Below are 27,190 nucleotides of genomic sequence, written 5' to 3'. Positions count from 1 at the left end.
ATTTAGGGGTTTTAACAAATTAAAAAATAAATCCCACTGCTAAAAACTAGCCAATTTATGAGGAAAACTAGCTACTCTGCCAGCCCCACAGAAACATATGTTCACGCAGCAGTGTTGCAAAACGAGAACTAGTTCCATCGAGCCACAAACTTGTGCAATGTTTTGTAATCGTATTTACAAAATACTTTAAACCTAAATTTATAAATAAGAAATGCTGCGGCGTGTGCAGTGCTTGCTGCGGCTGCATAGCAATGGACGCCAGTCACTGGCCACCCGCCTGCGATGCTACTCCACGGATAAGGGCAATCCCAAACAAAACCCCGATCCCAGGGCTCAGAGGCCCGGCACCAAAAACCTACCGGCTGTGAGAAATCCCTTTGAAGCGGCGCAGGACAGGACGAAGAACAGCTACCTCACCATGGTGGAGATCTTTCAGGAGCGCGATGTCCACCGCCGCAACCATGTAGAGTTCATCTACGCGGCACTCAAGAATATGGCGGATTTCGGGGTGGAACGAGATCTGGAGGTCTACAAGGCTCTGATCAACGTGATGCCCAAGGGCAAGTTCATACCCACCAACCTGTTCCAGGCGGAGTTCATGCACTACCCCAAGCAGCAGCAGTGCATCATCGATCTGCTGGAGCAGATGGAGGATGTCGGGGTGATGCCGGACCACGAAATGGAGGCAATGCTGCTAAATGTGTTCGGCAGACAGGGACACCCACTGCGCAAGTACTGGCGCATGATGTACTGGATGCCCAAGTTCAAGAACCTGTCACCGTGGCCTCTGCCCGATCCTGTGCCTGACGATACGCTGGAAATGGCCAAGCTAGCGCTGGAACGCATGTGCACGGTTGACCTGAGATCCAAGATCACGGTGTTCGAGACCAGCGAGCTAAAGGATGCCATCGACGAGACGTGGATTGTCAGCGGGATGAGTCCCGAGCAGGAGAAACTGCTGCGGGAGCACTCGCGCCAGAAGGCCTTGTACATCGAGGGACCCTTTCACATATGGCTAAGGAATCGCCGGATCAACTACTTCACCCTGCGCGCCGACCCAGATCCCCAGTTCCTGTCCCAGTTGGACGAACGGCAGCTGGACGAGGACGATGTCTCCAACATTGAGGTGCCATTCTTCGGCCGCGCTCCACCAAGGCGGCACAACCAGCTGGGAAAACTGCGCTCTGTCCATCAGCAGGACGATGGCACCATCATGGCCATCTGCGCCACAGGCACCTCCACCAAGGACTCCCTGCTCTCGTGGATCCGCCTGCTGGAGGCAAACGGAAATCCCTCCATAGGAGCGGTGCCCGTGCTCTTCCGGTTCACATCCGAAGTGCCCGCCAAGGCGGAGGAGATCGAGGGTGGGGCCAGCGTCCCAGCAACAAGTGATAACAGGAGCAGAAGTCAAGAGGAGCAATCAAGCAGTAGAAGGGAATAAACCAATTGTTATGCAAACTTCTGTGTTTCTTTAGTGAACTTGTGGTACCTAAATACTTGATAAAGTCCATCATCGTATCAGACACAAATCGCCTAAATCATTAATACCAATTAAACTATATATCTTGGTGTTGCCTTTAATGAAGTAAGAATAATTAAGGAGAATTTCACACAATTTCCGATTGTGAGCCGAGCTTAAACGAAAAATCACAGAACCCGAAACTAAGTGTACAGAAGATCTGCCTAGGATTTAACGCCTCTCTAACCGCTATTAAGTATATGTACATGTCATCTGTGTTTGAGATATTTAGTTATGTCATTGGAACCATCAAGCTGGCCAGCTTGCGGCCGTGGCTTCTCTATTTTGTGCCGGTCTTGTTGACGGGAAACACCTGCGTGACAACTCCGATGCCTTTGCTGGTGCCCTCGCGGAACAGTATGCGCATGCCAGGACGCACGTACTCCGGGTGGCCGACGAACTCGAACATCACCGAAGCACAATCGTTGGTGCCCAAACGCTCGCCGCCCATGATGCCCCGGATGACGGCCGTCTGGCGAATACTGCCAATGTGCACCGTGGTCTGGAAGCCGACGTAGATGGCCGTGGCGTGGAACAGAACGGATACTTTGGCCTAAAAAGAAAATTGAAGGGTCAATAAAAAAAATAAATAAGCATATGAAAGAGCGCTTTTAAAATGTAATCTTATCCCTTAATCGTCTTGACGAAATTTCAAATTACCTGAAAGAAATAAGTTCCGTAGGGCTCATCCAGACTACTGCCCACATCTCCCAACAGGACCATGCCACTCCGCAGCGTGGGCAGATCCTGATCCAAGGTAAACGACAGCGAGGCACTCTGTCCAGCACGAACTACCCGGCAGGGCGCTTTGTTTCGGTGAATGGTGTTGACATTCACAGGATGGAAGCTTCCATCTGGCAGCGGGCCAATCTTCATGGGCATGTTCTCAGTGAGCACGCCCTGGACGAGCAGACCACCCACCACTGGTCCGACGTCGGAAACCCTGAAGATTTCGTCCACCTGGAACTCGCAGGACTCCTGCTCGAGACGATCCTTCTCGGCATTGCTGATGCCCGGCGACAGGACGTACAGAAATTTGGTGACTAGATTCAGGCCAGTGCCAGTGACATTTGACACGCAGAATATGGGCACAATGTTCTCGGAAATCTGGTTCGATCCGGCGGAAATAGCCTCGTCCGTGTTGGTCACCACGAAGGGAACCTTTCGGCACCCGATGGTGGTGAGCAGGTTGCACAGCTCCTGCACCGTGGCATCCGGCGATGTGATGTCCGTCTTGGTGACCAGAACGAAAAACGGCATGTCCAGTGCCCGGACAATGGCCAAATGCTCCTCGGTGGTGTCATTGCAGCCGCTGCCCGCCGACACCACCAGCATGGCGTAGTGGGGCGAGTAGCCGCTCAGCGCCTGCACAGTGGTGCGCATGTAGCGCCGGTGCCCGGCCAAATCCATGAAGGTCACCAGCTTGCTGGACCGGTCGCTGATCTCCTCTGCCGTCATCATCTCATTGTACTTGTAGTTCACCACATTGCCCAGAGCATCGAAGCCAAGGGTCTCGTGTGAGATGCAGGAGGTGCGACCTGAAAGAAACAAGGTAAAATTGGTTATTTATAAATTCTACAAAGAACATTTGCATTTAGTTTCGGGTAGTTTGTGTTGGATTTGTAATTGGATAACTAAGCTATCTTAGTAAAAATTCTTCAAAGAAAATATGCATTTAGTTTCGGGTAGTTTGTTCTGGATTTGTAATTGGCTAACCAAGTTTCATAAAACTTTTCTAAAAAAAAGGAACCGAACCAGACTATCTGTCACAGAAACAATTGTAAATTATTTGAAAAAATTATAATTTTTTAATTTACATCGGTTTGCTCCAAAATATGATCTATTTTAATGATTTAAAAAATGTTTTTTTTTTTTATTTGTATAAAATTATGGAGACTATATCACAGCTGCAACCAAATAGATCAGAACTCATTGTTTTAAAACATATACGCTTATGGATTGACCTAAGTATATAGTCTTTTTATAAAATAATAGCAATTCTAGGAATGGTTTTTAGACTCGACCTCTTGTTTAATATTATTTTGGTAATTTTGGATTAAGGAAAGAAAAAGTTACCATAACAACTCACATATGTTTTTATGCCATTGATTGGATGAAAAAAAGATTTATATATGTTGGAAATTCGTAATTCTTGTTAATTCAGATTAAAAATGTTATTTATTACTGACAAACCCTTACCCGACTGAATCTCGTGCATGTGCCGGAACATGTTGAGCCGGGCCCTGCCGTGTCCGTTGTCCAGCTCATCCTGCGTGAGCACGCCCAGCAGCGTGGACTTGCCGGCATCAGCTCCTCCGAGCACCGCCACCCGCACCTCGATGTTGTGCTGGTCGTCGGGGATCTTCCGGACCAGGACCTCGGCCACGGACCCGTCGTGAGGCGATGGTTTTCCGCCGGAGCACCGAGGTACTGGCTCCCAGGCTGTGGGCCATCTGCTTGAGGGTCGTGAGCGACGCATTCATGTCCTTGTCGCTGAGGCCCTGCAGATAGCCGGCATCGGATACTCCTATTTCGTAAATAGCCTCTCCGTTTCCCTCCCGGAGCCGCCACTTCATCTGGGTCACCAGGTGCTCGAATCGCTGCTTCGACGGGTTCACCAGCTTCAGCTTGTACTCGACATTGCCGAGCTGCGGCTCTGGCGGGAGCATACCCTGCTCGAAGTCGAAGATCAGGTTGCCCCGCTCGGTGGGCATTCCAACGCCCAAGTGGCTCAGGCTGCACTCGTTGGCATTGGCATCCGTCTCATAGTCGCTGCTGCTGCTCCCGCCGCCGCTGCTGTTGCCATTGAGCTCCGGCTCCTCCTCAAAGCCGTCGTCCTGATTGGGATCGAAGAGACTCAGGAATGACTCCATACTGTGTGGCTGTAAGTGAACATTTTTTAAGTATATATTTCTCAAGGAGAGGGTAAACGCAAATAATTGTCTTCTAAAGAAAGGAAAACTTTTTTTAAAAGAGGAACTTATGGCCCGATTGCGACATTGAAATACAAACATTCATACGCAAACAGATTTTTGAACAGCTGTGGCCAAAACAATAGCGATAAGGTATTTAAAAAAATCTTAAGCAATCTTTTCATAAATGGCGGTAATAACCTTGTTTCCCCAAAAACTAAAATGATCGAATTTTTAAAATATATTGGTTGTTGAAATCGGATAATAAATGGAAACCTAATTTTAAAATCTAGTGCTGGTAAGGATATTCGAATTTTGTATTACAAAAAATATCAAAAATGTAAAACATTTCGAAATATATATAATTTTTGACGATTTCACTAAATACTTTTAAAGATAAAAAAAAAAACATTGCTTTGTTTCTGTTTTTTACCACATCCGTTTAGCTTATGTGTATCCATCAAAACTGAAAATTTCTTCGTTTGTTTTTTTGGCCGTCCTCTTTGACTTGCAGCGACCTTGAAACGCTTGTTTATGTTTGCCACGACACTTGCCTTTGTTTGGATACACACGAATGGGGGCTAAACACCAAATATTACGACAAATTGCACAATACATCTTACCAGATGTTCTTAAGTTGGCTCACAGGTCAAACCAGACGGTTTGAATTTAATTTGAATTTATATTAAACGCAAAAACAGTTCCTATTTGCGCGCGGCGCTGGCACAAAATATCGATTTTGGCTGCGCTTTTCATTTGCCCAGGTCGAATTTGTTGTTCGGCTATCTAGGTTCTGGGTGCTGTGTACTTGTGCTTTCCGTTTTTGGCTGCCTTTCGATTTTGTTTATAACCTGCTCCGCTTTGTGCCCGCGAACGAATGAGTGTGCGAGCCAAAAAGCACAATGAAAAGGCCCGAGTACACAAATAATATTAAGAGCTTTCGCAATACCCTACTTGTTGGGCGTTTGAGGGGGTTGGCCAAGACAACCATAGAATAGGTGACTTTTAAATAGAGTAAGACTCTAATTTTATTATAGAAATCTTGTATTTTATTGAGAATTGTAGCGAGATACTTTTATACATAAATTGTTTGAAAAAAAATGTGCAATATCGACCTTGTTAACATTAAATATTTTCCACTTTTAACATTAGCAAAAAATAAATAAATCTACTCCACCCACATAAGTTTGAGCTGTAGAAATCATTTATTCAGTTTTTTATAAATTAAAATTAGTTTTAAGTTCAACTGCACTTTTTCAAAATACAAAAAAAATAGGCAAACTAATTTAAAAACTTGCTTTCAAATAAGCATAGTAAAATAAACTAAGTAAAAAACACCACACGCTTTAATAAAATAATCAACACACCGTTAAATTAAAATGTTGAACTGCTTTGGGAAGCGGATGTTCAGGTCGACCAGACCTTCACTTTTTTGCGCGTATTTTGGACAGCTTTTCGCGTTTTGTCTTCGCCGCGTTTGTTTCACATCTGATTTTCTACACAAGCCTTTTGTTTTGATCGGATCAGCTGCGAATGACGCTGTATCTTGAAATTGATTGAAAGCTCTTTTCCGTTCGAACTGCAAGGAATAACTGCCGTACGAGTCAGCAACAAGCCAACAGGCGGAAAGTGATACATCCCCAGCGAGGGCGGGATGATTTCACCAGAAACATATATGCACATAATTCGCATAGCGATTTCATCAGCCAAACGAAAAGCATGTCAATGCACTTTAACTCACTTTTTGAATTGGTTCCTAGGAACTCGTTTCTGATGCAATAATCTGCAATTGCGTGCGATGATCTTCGAAGGCCTACTCGGGTGTTTATTTTCCAAATTTAATTCACGTTGCCATGGCAATTTTGTACTTTTGTGCGGATGAGCACTGTCAACAGACGCAAATCACAAGGGTGGACGGCGAATAAAGCCCGCAAACGAACAAATCAACTCGTCAATAATCCTCCTTCATTTTTGTTACACCAACAAACAGATGTTTATGCTCGCCTCGCGTTAGTGCATTTTAGCGCCCGCCTTATCCAGTTACTGTACACGCTTGCCAACACTGTTTGGCGCTGCCATCTATTGTGAACTGCAGGTTATTCAAATTCAAATCTGAACGTCGTTATAAATGATTATTTTAAATAGACCACAAACACAAACGAATTTTTTTAATCATCAGGACTTGAGACATTTTTTGATAGTGATAACTTAAATTAACTGAGACCTTTTGAATATCTCACCGACAACGTTCTGTAATTACACTATTTTACAAAATAAAACCGACCACTTACTATAAAATCAAAATTTCGATAATTGGTGCATATAATTTCGAAATTTACACTTAGAATTGATTACCATATTCTCTAAGCCGTTTTTATAATAGTTTTATTTTTATCCATGTTTTCAATAACCGATGTCCAGTGCTCATTTTACTAAAATTGTAATCATCAAATCTTACACGTTATCGATGTTAAAACCCGTCTATTTTTTTTGAAAAAGTTGTTCAAATTTGTTCAGACCCGCCACTGTATGTTGCACCCTTTAAAATAAATGCAAAATAATTTAACAGAGCTACCAAGCTATTAATCTCAACAATCCTTTGGTAAGTCAACTATATACGGATAACAGTTGAGGCTGAACCAAAAATTAAAGCATCAATTTAATTTTATAAACTTCTGTTACGAAAACAACAAAATTCTTTTTATAAGAATGACGTCAACGATTCTCATACGTTTTCATGCCTATGTTGGTTTCAAATCCATTTCTGCTTAATATTTAACCATTACTAAATGTCGAAGTACTTATAATAAAAGTAAAAAACAGCAAACTTTTATGCTTTTTCCGATAGTTCCTATGGGAGCTAAATTTATTGTTGTCCGATCCGGCTCGTTCCGACTTATGTACTACCGGCAATAGAAATAGAGCGACTCTCCTAGTGATGCTGATCAAGAATATATATACTTTATAGGGTAGGAAATGTCTCCTTCACTGCGTTGCAAACTACTGACGGATATTATAATGCCCTCTGCAAGGGTATAAGTATAAAGAAAATTAATATTCGACATTCGGCTTTGTAATAAAAATCAAGTTGAAGGTGACAACAAGCTAAAATATGTTTAATAGCGAACCAGCTTTTTTAAGACAACCGCTTTATTTCCCATCTCTGATTAATAATTCAAATTATTGTAATTCAAACTCTTTGTATTTTCATTAATATGTTTACGTTTTATTTCTTATTATTAACATTATTACTTTATCACAAATATTTTAAGCATTTTTACATATGTAGTTAGTTACAATGAAGTGTATATGTCGGTTGTTTTTGGGGCTTGCCTTTATATTTATTTATATTTTTATGTACAACGTTGGCCTCTTTGAGGCTCATAAAATAGTTTTAGCTGATTCGACATAAGGGCTTGATGCTACAGGTTTGGGTTCTTTTTAAAATGTTGACTACTCGCACTCGTTTTTGGATATCTACAGCGGGGGACCTTTGTCTATGGGTAAACTTGCAGGAAGTTTACGATTTGCTCTATCAGTTTGCCTGGAGCGCTATAACTTTTATATTTAAACATTATGACATTACATTGATTTCACTAAACGCTATTGATGATTTCAGCTTAACTATTTTTGGTTTTCGATTACCGAATTCGTTAGAAATCCAAGACGTACATATATGAATAGAAAAGAACCGCTCAACTGATATGACAAACGTTTGAACACTTATAGTCGCTTAGCCCTTGTCTATGATATAGTGTTTCTAGAACAATATTCTGGTTGCTCTGAATACGAATTTCCGATATGCTAATGCCTTGATAACAGTTGCCATTGAACAGTACGATAATCGAAAGAGTTTCGCCCCTATTTGAACTGCCCGAAGGAGTCCCGTCTATAATATTTAAGAATACATTCGTTGTGTGCTTCAGGTCCGGGTCCAACTGGCTAATGTCCGCCAATGGGGTGTCGGAAGTGACCAAAATCGGACTCATCAAATCGCCATTGGCTGGAGCTAGCTGCGTGCCTTTCATCCGGGTCGACCCGCATAAATCATTTTATTAGCTTATTAAAAACTTTTCCATTTATTGTCATCGTTTTGCGCTATCGTGCGCACAAATCCGTGCCCAGTTCTTGTGCTCCTCCACTTTTATTGTGCTCCATACCCATTCAATCGCTCGTGAGCTTATAATCGAGAATGGGGACGGACTGCGGACTGCCCGTCGCATATTTTTCTAAACTTTTCTTTATTGCTCACTTGTTGGCTGCCGCCACTGCTAATGGCAGTGGGGAAAATGGAGGAGCGTGGAGTGGGGAGCGGGGATCGGGGAGCGGCTGCTGTGACCATTAAATTCAAATCTGCTGCTCTTTTTGGCGCGTGTTTAAAAGTTAAATAATGACCAGCACTGGGCACGCAATGGCGCAAGACGTGTCCAATATAACTTTTCCTTTTTGTCGGTTCGGCCTGTCTTTGATCTCGGCCTGCGATGGCAGTTCAAATAGTTGCGGCTTGGTTGTCGGCCTGGGCAGGAAGGGATATGTTTTCGGGGATATGTTCTCCACATTTCAGCCGGGACGAAAAGATTTAACAACGAGTTTTGTGGCGAAGCTCTGCCCCCAGCATATTGGCGAGTTCGCGGGCTTGGAAGATTAGTTTCACCTAGTGGGGAGGACCCCTTAAATTAACAACTGAACTCGATGCAAGGCGCTGGAAGCAGGCTCCGATTTACACCAGTCAAAGTATATAGTATACAAGTACAACTACGGATACACTTAGCTTAAACATTTACAAACGAACGGAGACACAGACACACGCATTACATATACATATTCGTACTTTAGCTACTCCTCTAGGTCTAATAATTACTTCTAAGCGACGTCGCCGAACAGGATTTCCACATACAGGTGCGGTCAAATTAGTAGTAGTTTGCGTTTGGTTTTGGAAATTGATTCAAAGAGTTTTAAAAACATTCTCTCATTAGTTTTGGTTATAGTTAAAAAATGTCGAGCTCTAAATCAGAATTTTTTAAATTAAATTATTAGTAATTACGTTTGGAAATTAAATTTATATAAATTTCTAAAACATTGTCATTTGTTAGTTTTAAAAGGTTAGATAATACTATTTTAATTGGATTTCGTTTGTGAAAAATTAAAGGTATTGAACAAGTAAAATAAAATAGTTTCACTCCTAAGATTACCAACAAATTTAGAACATTTCAAGAAGCTTAAGCCTTTTCATAATAGATTAATTTAACTTGTAAAGTGACATTTAATATTAACCCTCTCCGCCACTGATTTGACCGCAGCTTCACATGACTAGTTAGTAGTTCGCTGTCACTTGATTCGGCTGTGTTGTTTGGGGCTACTGCTGTGCGCCAGTCTTTTGGTTGGATGCCGGGATGTCGGGATGTGGGGATGTCGGGTTGCCAGGATGAAGGGATGAAGGGATGAGCTGGGGGGGCCCAGTGCTTAGACGCAGCTCTCCGGCCCGGGCAGTGTGTCGGTGATGATGTGGTTGCGTCCTGCCGCCGACTTGTGCGTGATGGTGTTGAGCTGCGACGGCGACAGGCTCGTGCCGGCGGCCATTCCGGATCCCATTCCCATGCCCATGGCCAGACTCGCTCCAGGACCCATTCCCACACCTACGCTTACGCCCATCCCCAGGCCCAATCCCATGCCCATGCCCATGCCCTTGGGCAGGGTCATGTGGGCGGCGGGCGGCTTGTTGAGGCCGTAGTCTATGAGGCTGCTGGTAGTCAGGTAGTCGGCCAGGTTGAGCGGATCGTGGCCGCGCTGCGGGGCCAAGGTTGTGGGGCAGCGTGTGGTGCAGGTGGGCGGCATAGCCCCCTCCGCCGGCGGCTCCGTTGGCGGCCATGGCGCTGCTCACCGTGCTGCCGGCGGAGCTGAGCGTGCTGCTGCTGCCCCCCGTGCCCCCTGTGCCCGCTGCTCCGGCGGCGTAGCTGGCCATGCTCAGGCCCAGCTGCTCGTAGCGACTCAGCGTGGGCATGGCGTCGTAGAGCAGCGGTGGGCCATTGCCGCCCCGGGTACTAGTGCCACCCCCACCCGCCGCCGCCGGGTCACTCTCCAGCTTCAGCGTGCTGGACTGCGAAGGCGGGCTGTTCAGGTGCGGCGGATTCGCATCCTGCAAAGAAAAAAACAATGGGTTACCAGGCTATGTTTTGGGTTTAAAGCTCTTATATAGCCGGTACACTAGGAACAATTTATTTGCCACTTAAGAAATTTATAGAACAATTGGAAATTAAGAAACTAAATATATAAATATTTATGCCATATTTTATACATTTAGTATTCAATAAATATTGGCAAATTATTAAAGGTAAAAAGTAAAGTGTTCAGCAAAATATATTACAAATCTATAATTTATTTCGAAAAACCACTTTATTTGATAAGCTCATTTTTTAGTGCGTTCTTTTGGACACCGGTTGAAGTGATTTAACAAACGTTAAACGTCTGTTTTTGAGAGACCTTAAAAAATAATTATTAAATTGGCTTAACAAAGAATCAACGATTAAGCGATTGTTCTTTAAGTGTTCATCTTTAAAAAAAAATGATTATTTTGAGCGATATCTCTTAGTATATGCCCATCAAGACAAAGAAAACATTTATTTTTAATAATTAAAAAATTAACAAAAAAGTACTACTTAATAATTATCAATATTTTTTGAGCGATTAAATAAACAGACAATTATAATTTTAGTAATATCACTCCCTATATATACTCCATTTGTTTTCAGACGAATAAATAAAGTGAAATAAATGTGCTCACAACAAAACAAATTTAAAATTATACAAAGCCAGTCTTGATAAAAAGGTGTGATTAAAAATGCGAATGGTTTTCCTTGTTTTTAGTAGTTCATATTTGTAAAGACCTGCCGACATACAACAAACTCCTGTGGTACCGGCTACATAAAGGGCACAGTCGGAGGGCAACGCCTCCTCCTGGCCACTGACACTTACATAGTCCGTGGCTTTGTGGCTGCCAGCGTTGCCGGTCATGGGAGCGGCGGATGCACCACATGCCCCACCTCCGCCGGCGAACAAACCACTCGGCCGATTTCCCAGCGGCGACGAGGCGTCACCGCCAGTCGAGGCGCTCTTCTGGGCGCTCAATATGTCCGGCTGCTTCTCGATGCCCTGCTTCAGGGTGTAGGCCACCACCAGCCGCTGATGGCCAGCTCCCGTTTCCAGCTGGCGCCGTCACCGTCACATCCATGCCTGTCGGGAGTATGAAACATTAGCGACCGGGTCGAAGGGGCTAGCCTGGGGGTTCGAGGCTTTGCATACCCTTGCAGGGTGTTATTTCAACTAAAATATCTTTAGCCATTTTGTCAACATGATCTAAGCCAAGTGGACATCAATTAAGTCTAATTGGTTGTTTTAAAGTTTCAATGGTTACATTTTGTCATTTTCTTCGAAAATAAAGAAAATTATGACTTAACTATTCGCGTGCTTTCAATATCCGAAGAGAAAAATAGGAAAATTCAAGAATAGTTTCGAAATTTAATTTTCTATTTTAAGCATCAATAGATTCTTCTTAGATTTAGCTCATTTTAATAAAATATAAATGTTGTATGACTAAAATGGTTAAAAAATACTATCGTTTAGTAATTTTTGGCTAAAAAGTATATATTAAGCAACAACAACCTGCCTTTCTTGATAAAAAAATTTATATTTTTTTCTCGATATATGAAATTTTAATTTTTGATAAAATATAAATGTTGCAAAATAAGACCTCTTAGTAATTTTTTTTTGGCTAAAAATACTATATTAAGTAACAACATCCTGCTTTTCTTGATATAGAAATGTATAACTTCAAAACTAGTCTACCGCACTTGGAATATTCAAAAGCAAAAGAAAAGTTAGTTTAAGCAGAACGAAAATAGGATATCTTTATCGTCTCTTTTGATATGAGCCATTATTTGATTTATAAGATCATAGTTTTGCAGACTTTTGATGCTCGGCAAGGGTATAAAAACCTTCTCCATCACCATATAGCAATGCATGAGTTGGAGGCACTCACCCAGGTGCTTGTCCTTGTCATCGCACATGTTGCGAGCTCCTTGGCCACGACGTCTGCGAACGGCGATGACCACCACGGAAAGAACGGCAATGCCCACGGTGAACAATGTGCCGGCAAGAAGAGCAGCCAGGGGCAAAATCGAGAGGCCAATGCGACCATCTGCAAAAAAAGGGGAACATTTTGAAAAAGGTAAGCACATGGCTGCGCTCAATTTCGAAGGATATAGACAATATATACCAGAATTGGTAAATAATTAAGATCATCAAGATTAAGCCGGTCAAAAATATTAAACCCTCTTGTTAAAAACAGATAAATCACATGAATAAATAAAAAGTGTTATTATAATGCCTTCTAAATTAATTAGTAATAGGCAACTTATTTATTTATACAATTAAATCGATATTTAGGTCCATTATAAAGGACTTTATATATCATTAAGATTTTATTTGATGGTACATTAATACAAACGAATTGGTAAGATCCAACTGTTTTTATTAATGTTTAAAAAAATTAATTTGGGAATATTTTGAAATAATGTAAATACATAATAAAAAATTGTCTAGAAACTAAAGCAACAATTTACAGAAATTTTTTACTTTGGATATGAAAAATTTCTCAATAAGATGAAAGTTGGTAGATGTTTCATTTCTATTGAACTAATCCTTATATTAAAATACTACTCCTATATTTTTTTTGGGTGTTAAAAGCGATATTTACTTAGTTTTAATGAACACAACGTATCGTTTTACCTTAACAGCATTAGTTATAATAATATAGTCGTTTATTAATGACCGAAAAATTTAAGATAATTTATAATACGCATCCTTTTTTAAATTAAAACCTAAATAAGTTAAGATAAAAAAAACATTAGTTGTTAATAGATTTATTTTTGAATTAAAGCTGACTATATAAGACTTTGTCATCCCGTACTTCGAAATCAAAAAGTGTTTCCATATATTTATTTAAGTACAAAGGTGATATAACAGAGAGTACACCACTTAAAATACGATTTGCAATCTAAAACATATGTGAGTAGCACATATGCACGTTCATTTCCCCGGTTTCTGATGATGAAAGCAATATGCCAGTTCTTTGTCTGACTGAATTCGATAAATAGCCATTGGTCGTCGAGGGTCCAATAAACTGGATGCGGCGCTGGCCACTTGACTGCTGCTCGCCCAGCTCTTTTTCAGCCGAGCCAGCAGCCATTCAACCGCCCGTCCCACTCCACTATGTCCCATATCGGCCGATATTGCCCCGCCCACCGCCTCCCGCACCTGCGCCCATAAAACGCACGTCGCATGTCAAGTGGCTGCCACTGGCAGCGGTCCTTCAGTCGTACAGCCGCTCGTTCGCTTAGTTTGTTGTATTTGCGATGGCTTTAACGTCAGCGCTAAGCATTTCAATTAAAATCCGTTTGCCAGCTGGAATTTTCGGGCTATTCGGGGAAGTCGTAATTGAATATGCATTACAAGGCCGCACACACTGCGTATACGCAACCTAAGCGATGCGATGCGACGCGACGCGCCGCCCGCCTTTGTATGCTATGTATATTCGACATTCAACAAATCGTGCGCGCCTGCGGATATGCAACGCAGAATTTCAATAAGCAAACACCAGAACAGGCGAAACCAGGAAACAGAAATACAGTGAAAATTAAATAAGAAAGAATTAAATGTTTCTATACCTAAAAATACAGTTTGTTTTTTGTTTGTTTTTTTGTATAATAAATATTTAAGCATTTATTATTCAAGGTTATATTAAGCATTGTCAAATCCTAATGATTGCTTTGAAAAAGTTGAACAAACAACCGCAATTTTATATGTTTGGAACATTATCATTAAATGATAGCGATACGGTAACTGTAATAAATCTTTATACAGCGAAATTGTATGCGGTAGTTACTGTAATAACCAAACGACATGCTACCAACAGACCAACAGGCAGTAATGGGAAGGTAATGGATGGGTGGTGCAGACTGTTGCTAATTTATAAACCTGCGCTTGTTGTCGGCCAAGCGCCAAAGTTGCAAATCAATAAATATTCTTTGGCTGCTGCCGCTGTGCCAAATGTTGACGAAACGGCGCCGCTGGCGAAATTGCTCATTTATGCATGGCTGCGTCTAAGCGAACACATCCGCACCAAATACATACTCCAACTGCCGCCCACACACCCACTAGCCATCGCTTATGTCCAATTTGTACGTGGGTTGTAATTGCTGCTACATGACTTAAAAAAAATATATGAATATATATGTTTGTAGCTGTGTGTTCAGCCATACACCACGTTTGAAATGTGAAAGTTAAAAGTTTTTGGGTATTTCGATTTTTATAGTTTATTCATCGAGTTTTACCAAGCAAAAATCATTCTAGGCATACTTCTATTTTGATGGAATCCAAGGCAATTGAACACGAAAGTGCAATTTTTTTAAAGCACTTTAAAATCGGTAATTGGTGACCATTAATCATTGTATTCATATTAAAAGTTTTAGACTTTTTAAAAAATAAATTGTAAATACAAAGTATTGAATGGAATAAATATATGATGTTGTTACCCCATTAAAAATATTAATACATGCAAATAACAGTTTATTGTTCGTTTAATAAACTAAGATTGGAAACATTTTATTTAATCTGTGACATTATTATTTGTTAAAGTAAACATTGCCTGTTAAAAAAGTTTGCTAAAATCCTAGAATTTCAGTTTTGCATGTTATAAACTTTTTTTAACTCGCTGTATTTGAGTTGAAGAGAGAGAAGGGAGAACAGCTTACAAGCTGACGTATAACATTTTTAATTTTAATTAGATCGCGCTAAAAGCCAGGCAATTCCATCTGGCAAACGAATTCTGATTTAGGAGACGGTATCAATCATGGAACCTATTTGCATGGCCCGATTTCTTAATTACCCAGGCAAACATTTCGTTGCGCAGTATAAATAAGTTTTGAAATGCTGGCTCTTCTATTCATTTCTTAACGCTCTCCCGACCAGATAAATAAAGTGTTATTTAATTTCGGAACGCTCATGTAGCAATTTAATGACTTATGAATCGATGGGCAGACTGGCGTGCAGGTGAATTAAATTAAATGCCAAATGTATACTTTTTAATCAATGTCAGGCCAGAGTGCAAATAATTCAATACAAATTCAGCATTTAGTTTGATACCACACGGCGGATGCGTAATTTACTATCTCATTTTTGGCCGAATGTGAAGAGTTGGCACTAAGACTGAGCGGGAACATTTTCAAATTATCCACTTCGGCAGATATGTGTACATATCCGCCATCCACTCTGACGGCGACAAATCCCCAATCGCATCAGCAAACCCAACACAAAGGGCATAAAGGAATAAAAAACCGAATCGAGCAATCGCTTGCCAAATAAAATGTATATTTGGCAACCAGGAAGAGGGCACTTGAAACAGAAACTGAAACGGAGACCGACAACCGACAACCGACAACAGACGACCGACGAGATGGCACACAAGACGAGATGCCAAGAGAAAAAGAAATTTAATTTAAATATAAGCACACTGGCGTAATGAAATTTTCACACTTGTGCAAATATTTACCAATAAAACCACCTGGAACGGCGTGCCAACCAACTGGGGCCGTACTCTATGCACATGCCCGACTTAAGCAGATAAGCCAGACAACCAACCAAAGAGCCATCGAGCGAGTCACTGGGAGTCTGGGAACCAGGAGCTCACTTGCTCCGGTCCACGGCAACCGTAACCCTCCATGAGAACCACCAGGAATTCGAGGACATGCTGCAGCAGGAGCAGGTCCTGCGTGCCGCTCATAAGCCAATTGTTTGCATGGGTTTCATTTGGATGAGTGCAGGACCTGGCTAGCCTCCTTCCGGCCGCCTCCCCTCATAAGCTTAATTCGATTTAATGCTCCCGTTTGAGATATAAATGATTCGATGAGATGATGAAAAAGAGGATTGGTTAAATTGTATTGGGACTACGAAGAGCACTGAGAAAAACTGAAAATAAAATGCATGATAAACGAATTTATATTTCATATCTCAGAAGACCCTACAAGTTGTTGAAAAGATAAGTTTAAAGATTTTAAAAAGTAAAGATAATGCCTAAATCATAGTCTGTGACAATCCAAAAGTTTCTACAGTGCTTTGAAAACTGGAAACATGAATTGTGACTAGAAAACAACATAGAACCCTACTAAAAAAAATTAAAATAAAGTTTATATAACTTATAGTGTTGAGTCAAAATTTAGATTAAAGCCAAACGAAAGCAAATACTGCATTTTTCTTCCAGTGTACGCCAACGTGCCCATGTGGGTTTTAAGGCGGGAATGCGTTTACACAAAGTAAGCATAAATAAAGAAAACGCTGTCTGCGTCTGGCGCTCCATTTCAAGGAAACACGGCAGACAGCGGTACAAAAAGTGGCGAAGAAAGGAGCTGGCTGTCATCTATTGCAATGGCGGTCACATTTACCTACCGCCATACCGCCATACCGCCCTACCAACCTACCGCCCTACCGCCCCGACGGTCGATCCGCCGCAACATATAATTTTATTTTATTTTACTTCACTTTCTGCACCGTTGTCTTTTGGGATATCGTATTCAGATAAGACATGTTTAATGTATTTTTCCTTGTCGTACAGTAATCGTTTATATTTTGTGCGCCCGGTCTGTGGGCTTTGGGCCCGAGCTCAACGTGGAGCAGCATCAGAAGCTACGGCTATGGCTCCGGTGTCTGTTCGCTTTCCGCTGCTGCTTTTGATGCCTTGGTACCTTGCGACCGCAGAGTGGGTGTGTGTGTGTACTAGTGGTGAATGTGTGTGCACTGAGAAAATAGTTATAGAATAACAACACGCAAATATTTATGAAATGAAAAGGGCCCTTACATATAGCTTTAGTCAATCCTTATCGTATTTTGAATATTTTTTTCTAAATTTTGTGGTTTATATAAAATATTACAATTGAATCAAAAAGTATTCCCAAATCTTCCTATCAAGATAAAACTTATCTAGTAGATAATATGCAATATAATCTTTACTATTATTAGAAGTATAAAAAACACAAAATTTTAACATTTTGAACCAGGAAATTCTATAACTGTATTTTTCTCTCAGTGCGTGTCGGTGTATGCTGGTGAAATAATGTAACTCCTGGGGAATCTCTGTGTGTCAGTTTAGCATAACAAGATATTTCTTTTCTCTGTTGGGGTTTTACGTTGCCATCTCTTTTTTGGCTAAAACATGAAATTGATTATATTTACATTAATGTGGCATCAAGTGTTGCCATTGTAAAATGTTTCTGCCGCCCATTTTTCCCTCTCACATACCACGTCTCAACTCTGACTGGCTGATTTTATTCGGCTGTTGGCAGAAAAGCTTTTAGATTTGCCAAGGTGCAAATATTGACACTTGGCGTAGGTGGATTGTACACCGGCAGTGCATGTTCCAAAATAAAGTCGCCCACACACTGGAGTAGCATAATATACAATCGAGCTGTGATATAATCCGTCGGATAAGTTGGCCAGCACTCAATCTATCCCACACCCCGGATAATGGCCATCTACCGGAGCCATCTGGGCCATCCATGGGCCATCCATGGGCCATCCATGGGCCGGCTCGTGTGTCTGGAGCGCATTAGGGAGATGATTGAGTGGATTTGTTGTCCATGGCGATTGGCAGCCCAAGCGTTCAAATATGCAATTGTGCAGATAAACATTATTGGCTGACCAAGTGCGGACAGTGTTTGGAACATAAGTAATACATAACTCTCCGTGCGGTGCGGTGCGTTTAATAATGATGCTGGTCAGGTAGTGATGCCATTGGAATTGCTCATGCAATAAATACTTGAATGCTGGTGCATAATTTGTTCGTTATGTTATTCGGCTGATTGAATGTGAGACAACAGACGCACTTTAGCCATTATGTCGTTGATGCCATAACAATTGGTAACACAATAGTTGATGCCTCCTCAAAACCGAAATCAATTTTGGTCTTGAAAAAGTGTTTATGCTTATTAAGGGATTTAATGGAAGTAAGGCAAGCTATTTAACTGATTATAGTAGAATTGTTTGCCCTTTGGGATGTTTACCAAATTTACTTAAACCTTAGACAGGTGAAATTTTGGAATAATCTGTGTTGTGCATTTGTACCAGCAAATTATAGTGCATTTCCCGCTTATTGTATGTAAAATATATTTAATAATTATGGTATTGCAACTCAACTCTTGTATGTAAAAGATTTTTAATAAATGACCAAAAGGTCATTCAGGGAATGATTTAAAGATTTTTAATCGATATTAAGATTTAAATTATTGAGTTTAAGAAGCTTTGTTAATTTTACCTTAGTTTTAACAGTCCAAACAAATAATTTTCCTGTGCACCTTTGAATTAATTAGTTAAATAATTATAGTACTTCCTCTGTTGTTATTCAAACCTCATTGTTAATGAAAAAGTTAAAAAAGTTTAAATCGATTTTGTGGTTTAGCTTATTTTGTTTTTGAAGCTTCGTAAATATAATTAATAGGCACTTGTTTGTTTTTGCATATTTTTTCAGTATTTCATACGCCATTTGTTTTATTAATCTACAATCGAATGCGTTACTTTTGAGAAGATTAAATAATCCCTATTTTTTAATTTGGCAATGACAAAAGTGTTCTGTTTGTTATCAAAAAAATATAGTGTACGGTTTTCATAAAAATCTTCCAGTTAATCTCCCAGCAAATTTGTTACCCTCTTGCACACTCTCGAAAAACAAGCACTTTCACACTTTTTACCTCGGTGGTAGCACGGAGGGAAAAGTTTTAAAGAAAATTAGCGTCAAAGTTGAATAACAAAGCATGAATAAGAAATCTCTGTGTCACTACTTTGGCTAGCCAGGAATGTGGAATGAGCCGGGGACCAAAGTGGAGTTGCAGTGTCGCCCCAGCGTAAACAAAACTCGTTAAATAAAAGAGCAATTGTACTAACAGCGACAGCAACAACAACCACACCAAAAAAAAAAATGAATAAAGGAACGAAACTAAAACGGTTAAGCGGAATATGCAAATACTTGAATGACTTTTTAAAGGTGAAATGGTGCTTAAAAAGCAATGAATGCTCTGTCCTGGTCTAGAAAAAGTTGCCCAACCCCCACTGTCACCCCCTCAGCACCTGGAAAAACTTTGCAGTAGTTTTCTACTCATTTTTTGTGCACCTACCTGAGCGTTTGTCCGCCTCATTGATGGGCACATTCTCGAGAACAATCGGCTCGGAGCGGCCCTTCTGATTGACGCTGTAGACGACCAAGTGCAGGGCCGGATGGGCATCGGGATAGTAGTCCATGGGCATTAGATCTGTGCAAGGCGGGAGAGGGGAATTAATTAGTCCGCTGATTCACTGCAGGGCAAAGAGATTATTTTCTTTGAAAACCCAAAAAAATTACCCTCAAAGAAATTCTTTCACTCGCTTATCAAGGAATCATGATGTACAAATCGTAAAGGTTTTAAAATGTTTTCTTTTGAATTTTAGCACATGGTTACAATCACTTAAAATTTCTGTAGAAGCCTTATAATAAGAAACCTTAATTAAATGTACTCTTTCTTACATATTATTATGTTAAAAGTTATATAAGTGTTTGCACTTTATTTTAAATTAGTAAGCGCCACGCTTTTGCTTAAATATATATTTTTATTATATTACAAGAAAAGAAAAAGTATATCAATATAAATAATATAATCGGTACCTTTGAAATATTAAATGCGTAAAAGGCATTTGCTTAGTTTTAAATTGTTTTTCTGTTTTAATGCAAAGATGGCCAGGTCATCTTTGGTCATTAATTTAAAACTTGTAGTGCTCTGTGCAAACTTCATTAGGCAAACAGGCATTTAATTAGCACGTCGCGGTGCGAAACTTCGGTCGCATAAAATGAAAAGTTCCCGACTGCGTGTGTTTTTTCCCCTAGACCTGCCGCTGTGTTTTCTGATTTTCTGTTTTTCCGTTTTTCCGTTTTTCCGATTTCCAGGTTTTTCTTAATGCGCGCATCAAAAGTTTTGTCTGTGCTCCATGCTTCTTGCACCGATAGCAGCTCATTAAAATGGCAACTACTGCCATGCAAGGGGGCGTGGGGTCAGAGGTGGGGGCGTGGCATGACTAATACGCATACATTGGCAAGCCGCAAGAACAAAAACACTTGGTGGAAGCCCAGCAAACAGCCACCGATTTATCCACCGACGGCGTCGTTAACACGCCTGTCTAACTAATCGTGACTTTACGCTTCGTTTGACTTTGCAAATATCGCCGAAACCCCTTAACCCCGACTCATCGATATGGTGAAGCTGTGGAGCCGTGGAGCTGGCTAGAAAAGATGCCACTGCAGCACAGGGAGCAGGGATCAGATCGGGCCATCTCCGGTTGCCAAGTTGCCAACTTTAATAATCCGAAATGTGGCTCATTAACTCGCCTCATACCCGCCGAATCAAATGTAATATTATAATTTTCGGTTCGCTGTTAACCCCCATGATAAATCTAGCTTTTTCAACAGCTCGATTCCAGTTTTCTTCTTCTTTTCTGCCTTTGGGCCAGCCACGCCCCCGCTGGCAGCATTCTATTTCATCCAATTCCCCACCTCAAAACGCCATTGGCATAAAAGTTTTGCTGACTAGCTAAAATTCATTACAACAAAACAGGCAACAGCATGTGCCAGCAATGGATGCGGAACAAGAAAGTGGCGGTGGTGGGGTGGTCGAGGTCCTGGCAGCCTCAACTAATTAATCTGCGTAGTGCTGCCTGGCTAGCTACACAGTGAAAAACTTTTTACTTATCTCAATACACAATTATTTTAAAAATTGGTTGAAAGACACAACCAACTTATGACAAATGCTCTAAAAAATACACTAAATAAATTAAAACGTAATAGTTTCTAAAGTCTTATACAAATATTAACAAAACCCGTATGTTATCTGCGTAAATATGCAAAGCTTCATATAAAAGCAAATCCAAAAAATGTTTGTTTAAAAAACTCAACTTATTTTATATTTCACTTTATGGTGAGAATATTTTTCTCACTGCAGTTATTGCTCTTTTCAGCCGCAGTATTTTCTCCTTGTCTTGAAGCCAACGCGCAATTTTGCCAGCTCAACTTTTTGCTCAGTTTGTTACTTTGATTTGTTTTTGTTTTTACTGTTTGCGCTTCCGCTCCTGCCACTGCTGTTGTTGTTTTTGTTGTTGTTGTTGCTGTTTGGTCCTTGTTGCTGCTGGCCGCATAAAAGTCAAGTCTTTAGTTTGCGGCTTTCGCACAACACTGTAAATATTGTACGCCAACACCCTGGGCCTCGTGATTTCTAAGCCAACCTCATTTAAATATAATAATACATAAGCATCGTGTAATAAAACATTGCTCTGGGCCTGTGAGAATCTGCGGAAATATTGGATTTACCCGAAACCATTAAAGTTCGAGCAATTGAGTTGCCCGTTTAACGGACTATTTAAACAAGTTATGTGTTTTGAGATTTTTGGGCTTGAGTTGCTACAAAAAAGATGGAATTTGAAAAATAAAGACATTTATTCCTTCGACATGACGTTGGCTTAGAAAGTTTAATTTGAATGAAATAAACTTTCCTTAACAATTTAAATATTTGCAAACAAAATTCGAAAAGATATTTTAAAGTTGAATTATAAACTTTTTTCAAATACATTGTCGTAATTAAAAATTTTTTATTATATTTTTGTATATATTTTGTTGTTTTAAAATGTACTATTCTGATTGTTAACCAGATCTCTTTGAGGAACCGTGTCTCATTGATTAAATTGCTTTGTTTCTGTGGACCTAAACATTTAATAGGTAAGCTACTATTTTTTCGGAATCTAGTAGATTGGGAGAGTGTTAATAATTAAATGGTTATTTCACTTATGTTTTTTTTCGTAACATGTAAACGGCTTTAGGGCATTTCAATAATTCTTTTGACTTTTTGATATAGCCTCAAAATTGATTTGGCCTTAGTCAGATATGAATTCCACTAGTGAGAATTTTACTCACATTCAGGCCAAGAGTCGGCTTAGATTTGAAGTTAAGCCAATAAGAGACTTTATGGCAACACACACACTTATTAGAGGAAACCATTGCCTTTGAAGGCTTTTAAAATAACCCAAATACAAATTCAGATTGGCTTGGTTTCCAAAACTACCTAAATATGAGTTTTTAATCTCAGACCCTTGGTTAATCTATTGAATAAATAAGTAGTTCGACTCACCTGATAGATCGATCCGAAAGACCGGCACATCCATATAGGTGCTGCTCATGTTGAGCCGCAGTTTCTTGGTCTTGGAATCGTAGGCCTCCAGGAAGAACTGCTGCTGCAGTCCGCCATCGTAGCCCGGCATGCACTCCAGCTCCATGGTGGAGTAGATGATGTTGTCGTAGTTGTCGAAATTAATGGTTCCGCCGCCCACAAAGCCGTCGTGTCCGGACCCAGACCCGGCCACGGCCACGCCCCCCGCCCCCGCTCCCGATCCACCCAGCAAGCTCTGAGTGACGACTCCGTTACTGAAACTGTACTCCATGCGTGAGTAATCGAAATGAGGTAGCTGCCATTCAGCAGCGGACGCAGTGGTCGGTGTGGACCTATCCTTATCCTTATCCTTGGTGCGAGGGCCTTCCGTTGTCCTCTGAACGACGCCCTGAGATGTGGTGTCGGATGTGGAGAGGGCCACGCTGGCCACAAAGTCATCATCGCTAACATTGTACATATCATCGACCTCGCCATTGCCATTGCCATTGTCATCGTCATCGCCGGCCTCCTCCTCCTCGACATTGTCCTCCAGCGACTCCAGATCCAGTTGTTCTTCCAACGACAGCATGGGCACTTGCTTCGGCTGGCCGTCCACCTCCTCCACGGTCTCGTACTCCGCCAGGTCGCCAGGTCCGTCGGCCAAGTAGTCGGCATCGGGGGGCACCTGGGCAACGTCTTCATCCAGGTCTGCTTCGTCATCGTGGGCACCTGTCCCTGCTTCCTGCTCCTCCTCCTCCTCCTCGTCGCCATTAGTCTCAGCTTCAGCATCCATCTCTGCCTCATCATCATCATCATCATCATCGTCGTCGTCGTCTTCGTCTCCGTCGTCATTAGTTGAGTCCTCCTTGGTCGACGCCTTGTCCTTGACTCCTGTTGCAGCTGCAGCTTGTGCTGATGTTGCTGCTGCTTCCTTGACATTGTTGCCGCTAATTGCTGCTACTGGCTGGTTGCTGATTTGCGGGGCATTCGGCGGCAGCAACTGTTGCTGCTGCTTCTGCTGTTTGTCAAGAATGGTTAGGGATTTGCGAGCTCGCTTGTTGCTATTGCTGCTGCTGGCAGGAGCAGGAGCAGAAGCAGCAGCAGCAGCAGCAACATCCTGCTCGATTTCCACCGCCGCCGTGGCCGTTGAGCCGGCTGCCATTGAGGTGGCCGAGGAGGATGATAATGATGATGCCGATGTGGCTGCTGCCGCCACAGTTGCTAAGATGTCATTTGGTGCCAGCCGTTTTCTTCTCCTCGAAGTTGCATAATGATGGATTATATTGCTGTTGTACTCGTTTGTTTTCTTGTGCTGCTGCTGCTGCTGCCGTTTCTTCTGTTTGTGCATGTTTTTCTGTCGCTTATTAAAATACTTTGCTGGCAGTTTGCCATTGTTACTGTTACTCTTTCTGTTGATGTTGCTGCTGCTGTTGCCTTTGCCTACATGTGACATTGATAAATTTGATTCTGCCGGCTTTCGCTGGCTTGTTATTGATGCTGCAAGCCGGGACTGGCTGCCACTGCCATTGCCACTGCCACTTCCACTGTTACTGGCTGCATCCAGCTGATGTTGCTGCTGTCTCTGCGGGATTTGGCTGGCACGCCGCATTCGCTGCTTTGGCGACTTGACCGGCGATCCATCAGGCTTGCTATCGCCACTGGACTTGCCAGCAGTGGCTTGGTGTTGCTGCTGTGCCTGCTGATGTTGCTGCTGTTGCTGCTGTTGCTGCTGTTGCTGCTTTTTCTGGCGCTGCCTCTCGATGGCTGCCAATGTCTGCGACGGTGTGAATGATGTCCGCTTCTTGAGGCGCTGCAACTGCTGCTGATTGAGCTGCTTATTATTAGATTTGGCCTGGCCAGCACTCGTTCTGCCCCTCATATTTTTATTGGCCGCATTGTTCCGGGCAGTGGCACTGGCATTGTTGTTGCTGCCACTGCTGTTATGGCGCTCACGTACGTACTCCATATGCGGGTAATTCGACTCGTGTCTGCCGTATTGTGTGGGCAGCATTTGATTGGCATGCATTGTCGTCTGATTCGATGAGTTCAGCGAGGCGGAGGTCACCACATACGGCCGGAGTGTACAGTTTCGCAGTGCCCCCGGCTTGGCTACAATGATCGAGTAAGCGAAACCAATCAATGACAAACAACATTCAAAGCATACGTATTATGTTGCAGAAAATAAGTCTTGTGTTGAAAAAATGTGCTACTCCCTACGGCAGTTATTAATTTGGTAGCCAATTAATATTTGATACATTGAAAAGTACAAAATATATCTCTTGATAAAGGTATTGTTGGTGACAAAATCAATTCATTTATGTTTTTCACGACATATTTATGATTATAAGCCTGACTTGTTAAAAAAAAACATGTAATCGATAATAAATTATTTCTCAAAAACAATGGAGTAAGCTAATACGCTAAAAAAGTATTGATATAAACTTGTTTTGTAAATAGACAGGCGATAAACTCCATTACCAGTTTATCGCCTGTCTATTTACAAAACAAGTTTATTAGATTGTTCGTCTCATTCATTGCATCAATTTGTCCTCAGACTATACGATTTTAAGTAAGTGAGAGCTTTTGACAATTCCAATGAGCAATTATTTAAAAAAATGCCAGAGAGATTTCGGTATAAAAATACCTTTCGATAAAATACCATAGGTACCGAACAATATAGTGTCATAGGACTATTAGGAAAAGTTGTTTTTTAAGAACTGTTATTAATGTAGAGCTTTAGCTGTACCAAATAATATAAATAATAAACAAAAATAGATGGAAATGTGCTTAAAATCCTAATCGAATGTTTAATTGAATTGATTTAATATTTCTTTAGTATTTAAAATAAATTTTAAAAATTGATTGGGAGATCTGTTACTCCACTGACTGTTTTGCAACTATCACTTAAAGTCTGTAATACTCACCAGCTGGCACCACTTGAAAAACACACGGCTCCGACTGTTTGCCGATGGCATTCCGGCCGTAACAGGCCAATGTTCCGTAGTCCCGCTCTCCTTTGGGCGTGTAGATCAGTTCGCTGACGGTTTCCACTGCGGGTGAATAGAATATGGAATACAGGTGTAAATTGCAATCCAGTTTCGGAGCATATTAAATTGCCCTTTTCGGCAAAGTTAAATGAAATAAGTTCTGCTTGCCCAAGCAGCTCAGTCAAGCCAACTGGGACGGCAGCAGATAATCCAATTTGCGACTATGCGGTGCGAGTATGTGCATGATATTGATAAAAGTCTCTGCACCCCACAGCCTCCGAACCCTATTGTTCAGTTACACAGGTGTACACCACCTCTGGCCGAACTTGGGCCTCTGCGAAGTGTTAATTTCTAATGCCTGCTCAAGCGCAAGCACATGCAAATGCCTCTCCAATGCATTTTCGCCATAGGCTCTAAACTGGAACTAAAGTCTGTATAACACAGTGCAAAAACAATTAGTTAAATTGAACTAAGCTTTTCTTTTTAAATTCACGAAGCTTAAAGATTTGTTGACTTTTAAAGTTATCATGTACAAAATGTAAGCTTTAATCTTAATTGATAAAGAAAATTGCTTCAGTGAGACGCGATAGTTATGAAAATGAGACTTCAAACTTTAATAGTTACTTATTTACATATCTAATTTACGATCTCGGGTAATTTTTTGTATTTTAATTTCTTGTAGATAATTGATATAGGTGCTAGATCTCGACGAAGCATAAAACGAAATCCATTTTATCCATTCTACTCAAAAAGGGAACATTAACAATGTCAACAAATTATTAATTTTAACAATGTTTATATAATAAAAAATATGTACTTTGGTAAAAAAAACCCGTTAAATACAAATATTTTGTACTCAATTTAAATATTTTCCATTTGATTTAGTTAAAAAAACCTAAAAAAATTGCTTAACTTTACATATGACTATTTTTGGATTTGATTTATCTGGAAATTTAAGCCACATTTAAATCAAATAGCAACCATTTTAAATCAAATATATTCTATATTAACTTAAATTTTGAATATTAAATCATGCAATTTAAACATTGTATAAAACTTATCCATATTGAGCATTTAAAAAAAAAATGATTTAAATTGGAAAGGAACTGTTGTTTGTTTTAATTTAAGTAAAAACATTAATTTTAAGCATATTTTTTTAAATAAATCACGGAATTGATCCCATTGAAATGAAGTTTTCCAGCGTATAGACCTACCATAGCTCTCGAAGTGCGTCTCGTTGGACTCGACGACGGTGCGCCTCACATCGCTGGTGGTGGTCATGGTGGGGTCCTGGATGGTGGCGTAGTGGCCCGAGGGCACCTCGAAGTGCTCGCCGCTGGAGGAGAAGGTCCACTCGAAGTCGATTTCGGGCGGGTCCGAGTTGACGCGGCAGGGAATGGGCACGGCCTCCTCCAAGGAGGCCCCAATCACGGTGATGGTGCTGCTGCTGCAGACGGGCGCATCTGTTGGCGACACGATTGAGAGATCGAATTTAGAACAGAATGAGGA

At 41.2% G+C, this 27,190-nt stretch overlaps 3 protein-coding genes across 3 annotated transcripts in view; 1 reads left to right on the top strand and 2 right to left on the bottom strand.

Moving 5' to 3' along the window:
* The first annotated feature begins 128 nt into the window (after positions 1–128).
* On the top strand, positions 129–1,458 carry LOC128252543 (evolutionarily conserved signaling intermediate in Toll pathway, mitochondrial). Its single transcript, XM_052980331.1, has one exon. It carries the CDS (start codon positions 212–214, stop codon positions 1,439–1,441), a length of 1,230 nt encoding a protein of 409 aa, XP_052836291.1. The 5' UTR covers positions 129–211; the 3' UTR covers positions 1,442–1,458.
* Positions 1,459–1,557: 99 nt separating this feature from the next.
* On the bottom strand, positions 1,558–6,472 carry LOC128252538 (GTP-binding protein 2). Its single transcript, XM_052980322.1, is given in 5 exon segments — positions 1,558–2,072; positions 2,180–3,057; positions 3,719–3,908; positions 3,910–4,401; positions 6,173–6,472. Coding segments are annotated over 4 exon segments (1,824 nt in total). The 5' UTR covers positions 4,393–4,401; positions 6,173–6,472; the 3' UTR covers positions 1,558–1,799.
* Positions 6,473–7,661: 1,189 nt separating this feature from the next.
* LOC128252530 (uncharacterized) overlaps positions 7,662–27,190 on the bottom strand; it is a 110,629-nt gene continuing 91,100 nt past the window's right edge. Inside the window, 9 exon segments of the mRNA XM_052980312.1 lie at positions 7,662–10,230; positions 10,232–10,567; positions 11,404–11,634; positions 11,636–11,661; positions 12,467–12,625; positions 19,647–19,781; positions 22,677–24,803; positions 25,619–25,744; positions 26,896–27,144. Of these exon segments, the coding sequence (XP_052836272.1) occupies positions 9,895–10,230; positions 10,232–10,567; positions 11,404–11,634; positions 11,636–11,661; positions 12,467–12,625; positions 19,647–19,781; positions 22,677–24,803; positions 25,619–25,744; positions 26,896–27,144 (3,725 nt within the window). The 3' untranslated portion in view covers positions 7,662–9,894.

This window comes from Drosophila gunungcola, chromosome 3R, assembly GCF_025200985.1.
Source record: "Drosophila gunungcola strain Sukarami chromosome 3R, Dgunungcola_SK_2, whole genome shotgun sequence".
Lineage (NCBI taxonomy): Eukaryota > Metazoa > Arthropoda > Insecta > Diptera > Drosophilidae > Drosophila > Drosophila gunungcola.
The sequence above is the reverse complement of the archived record's forward strand: the minus strand, read 5'-3'. Positions and strand labels throughout refer to the sequence as shown.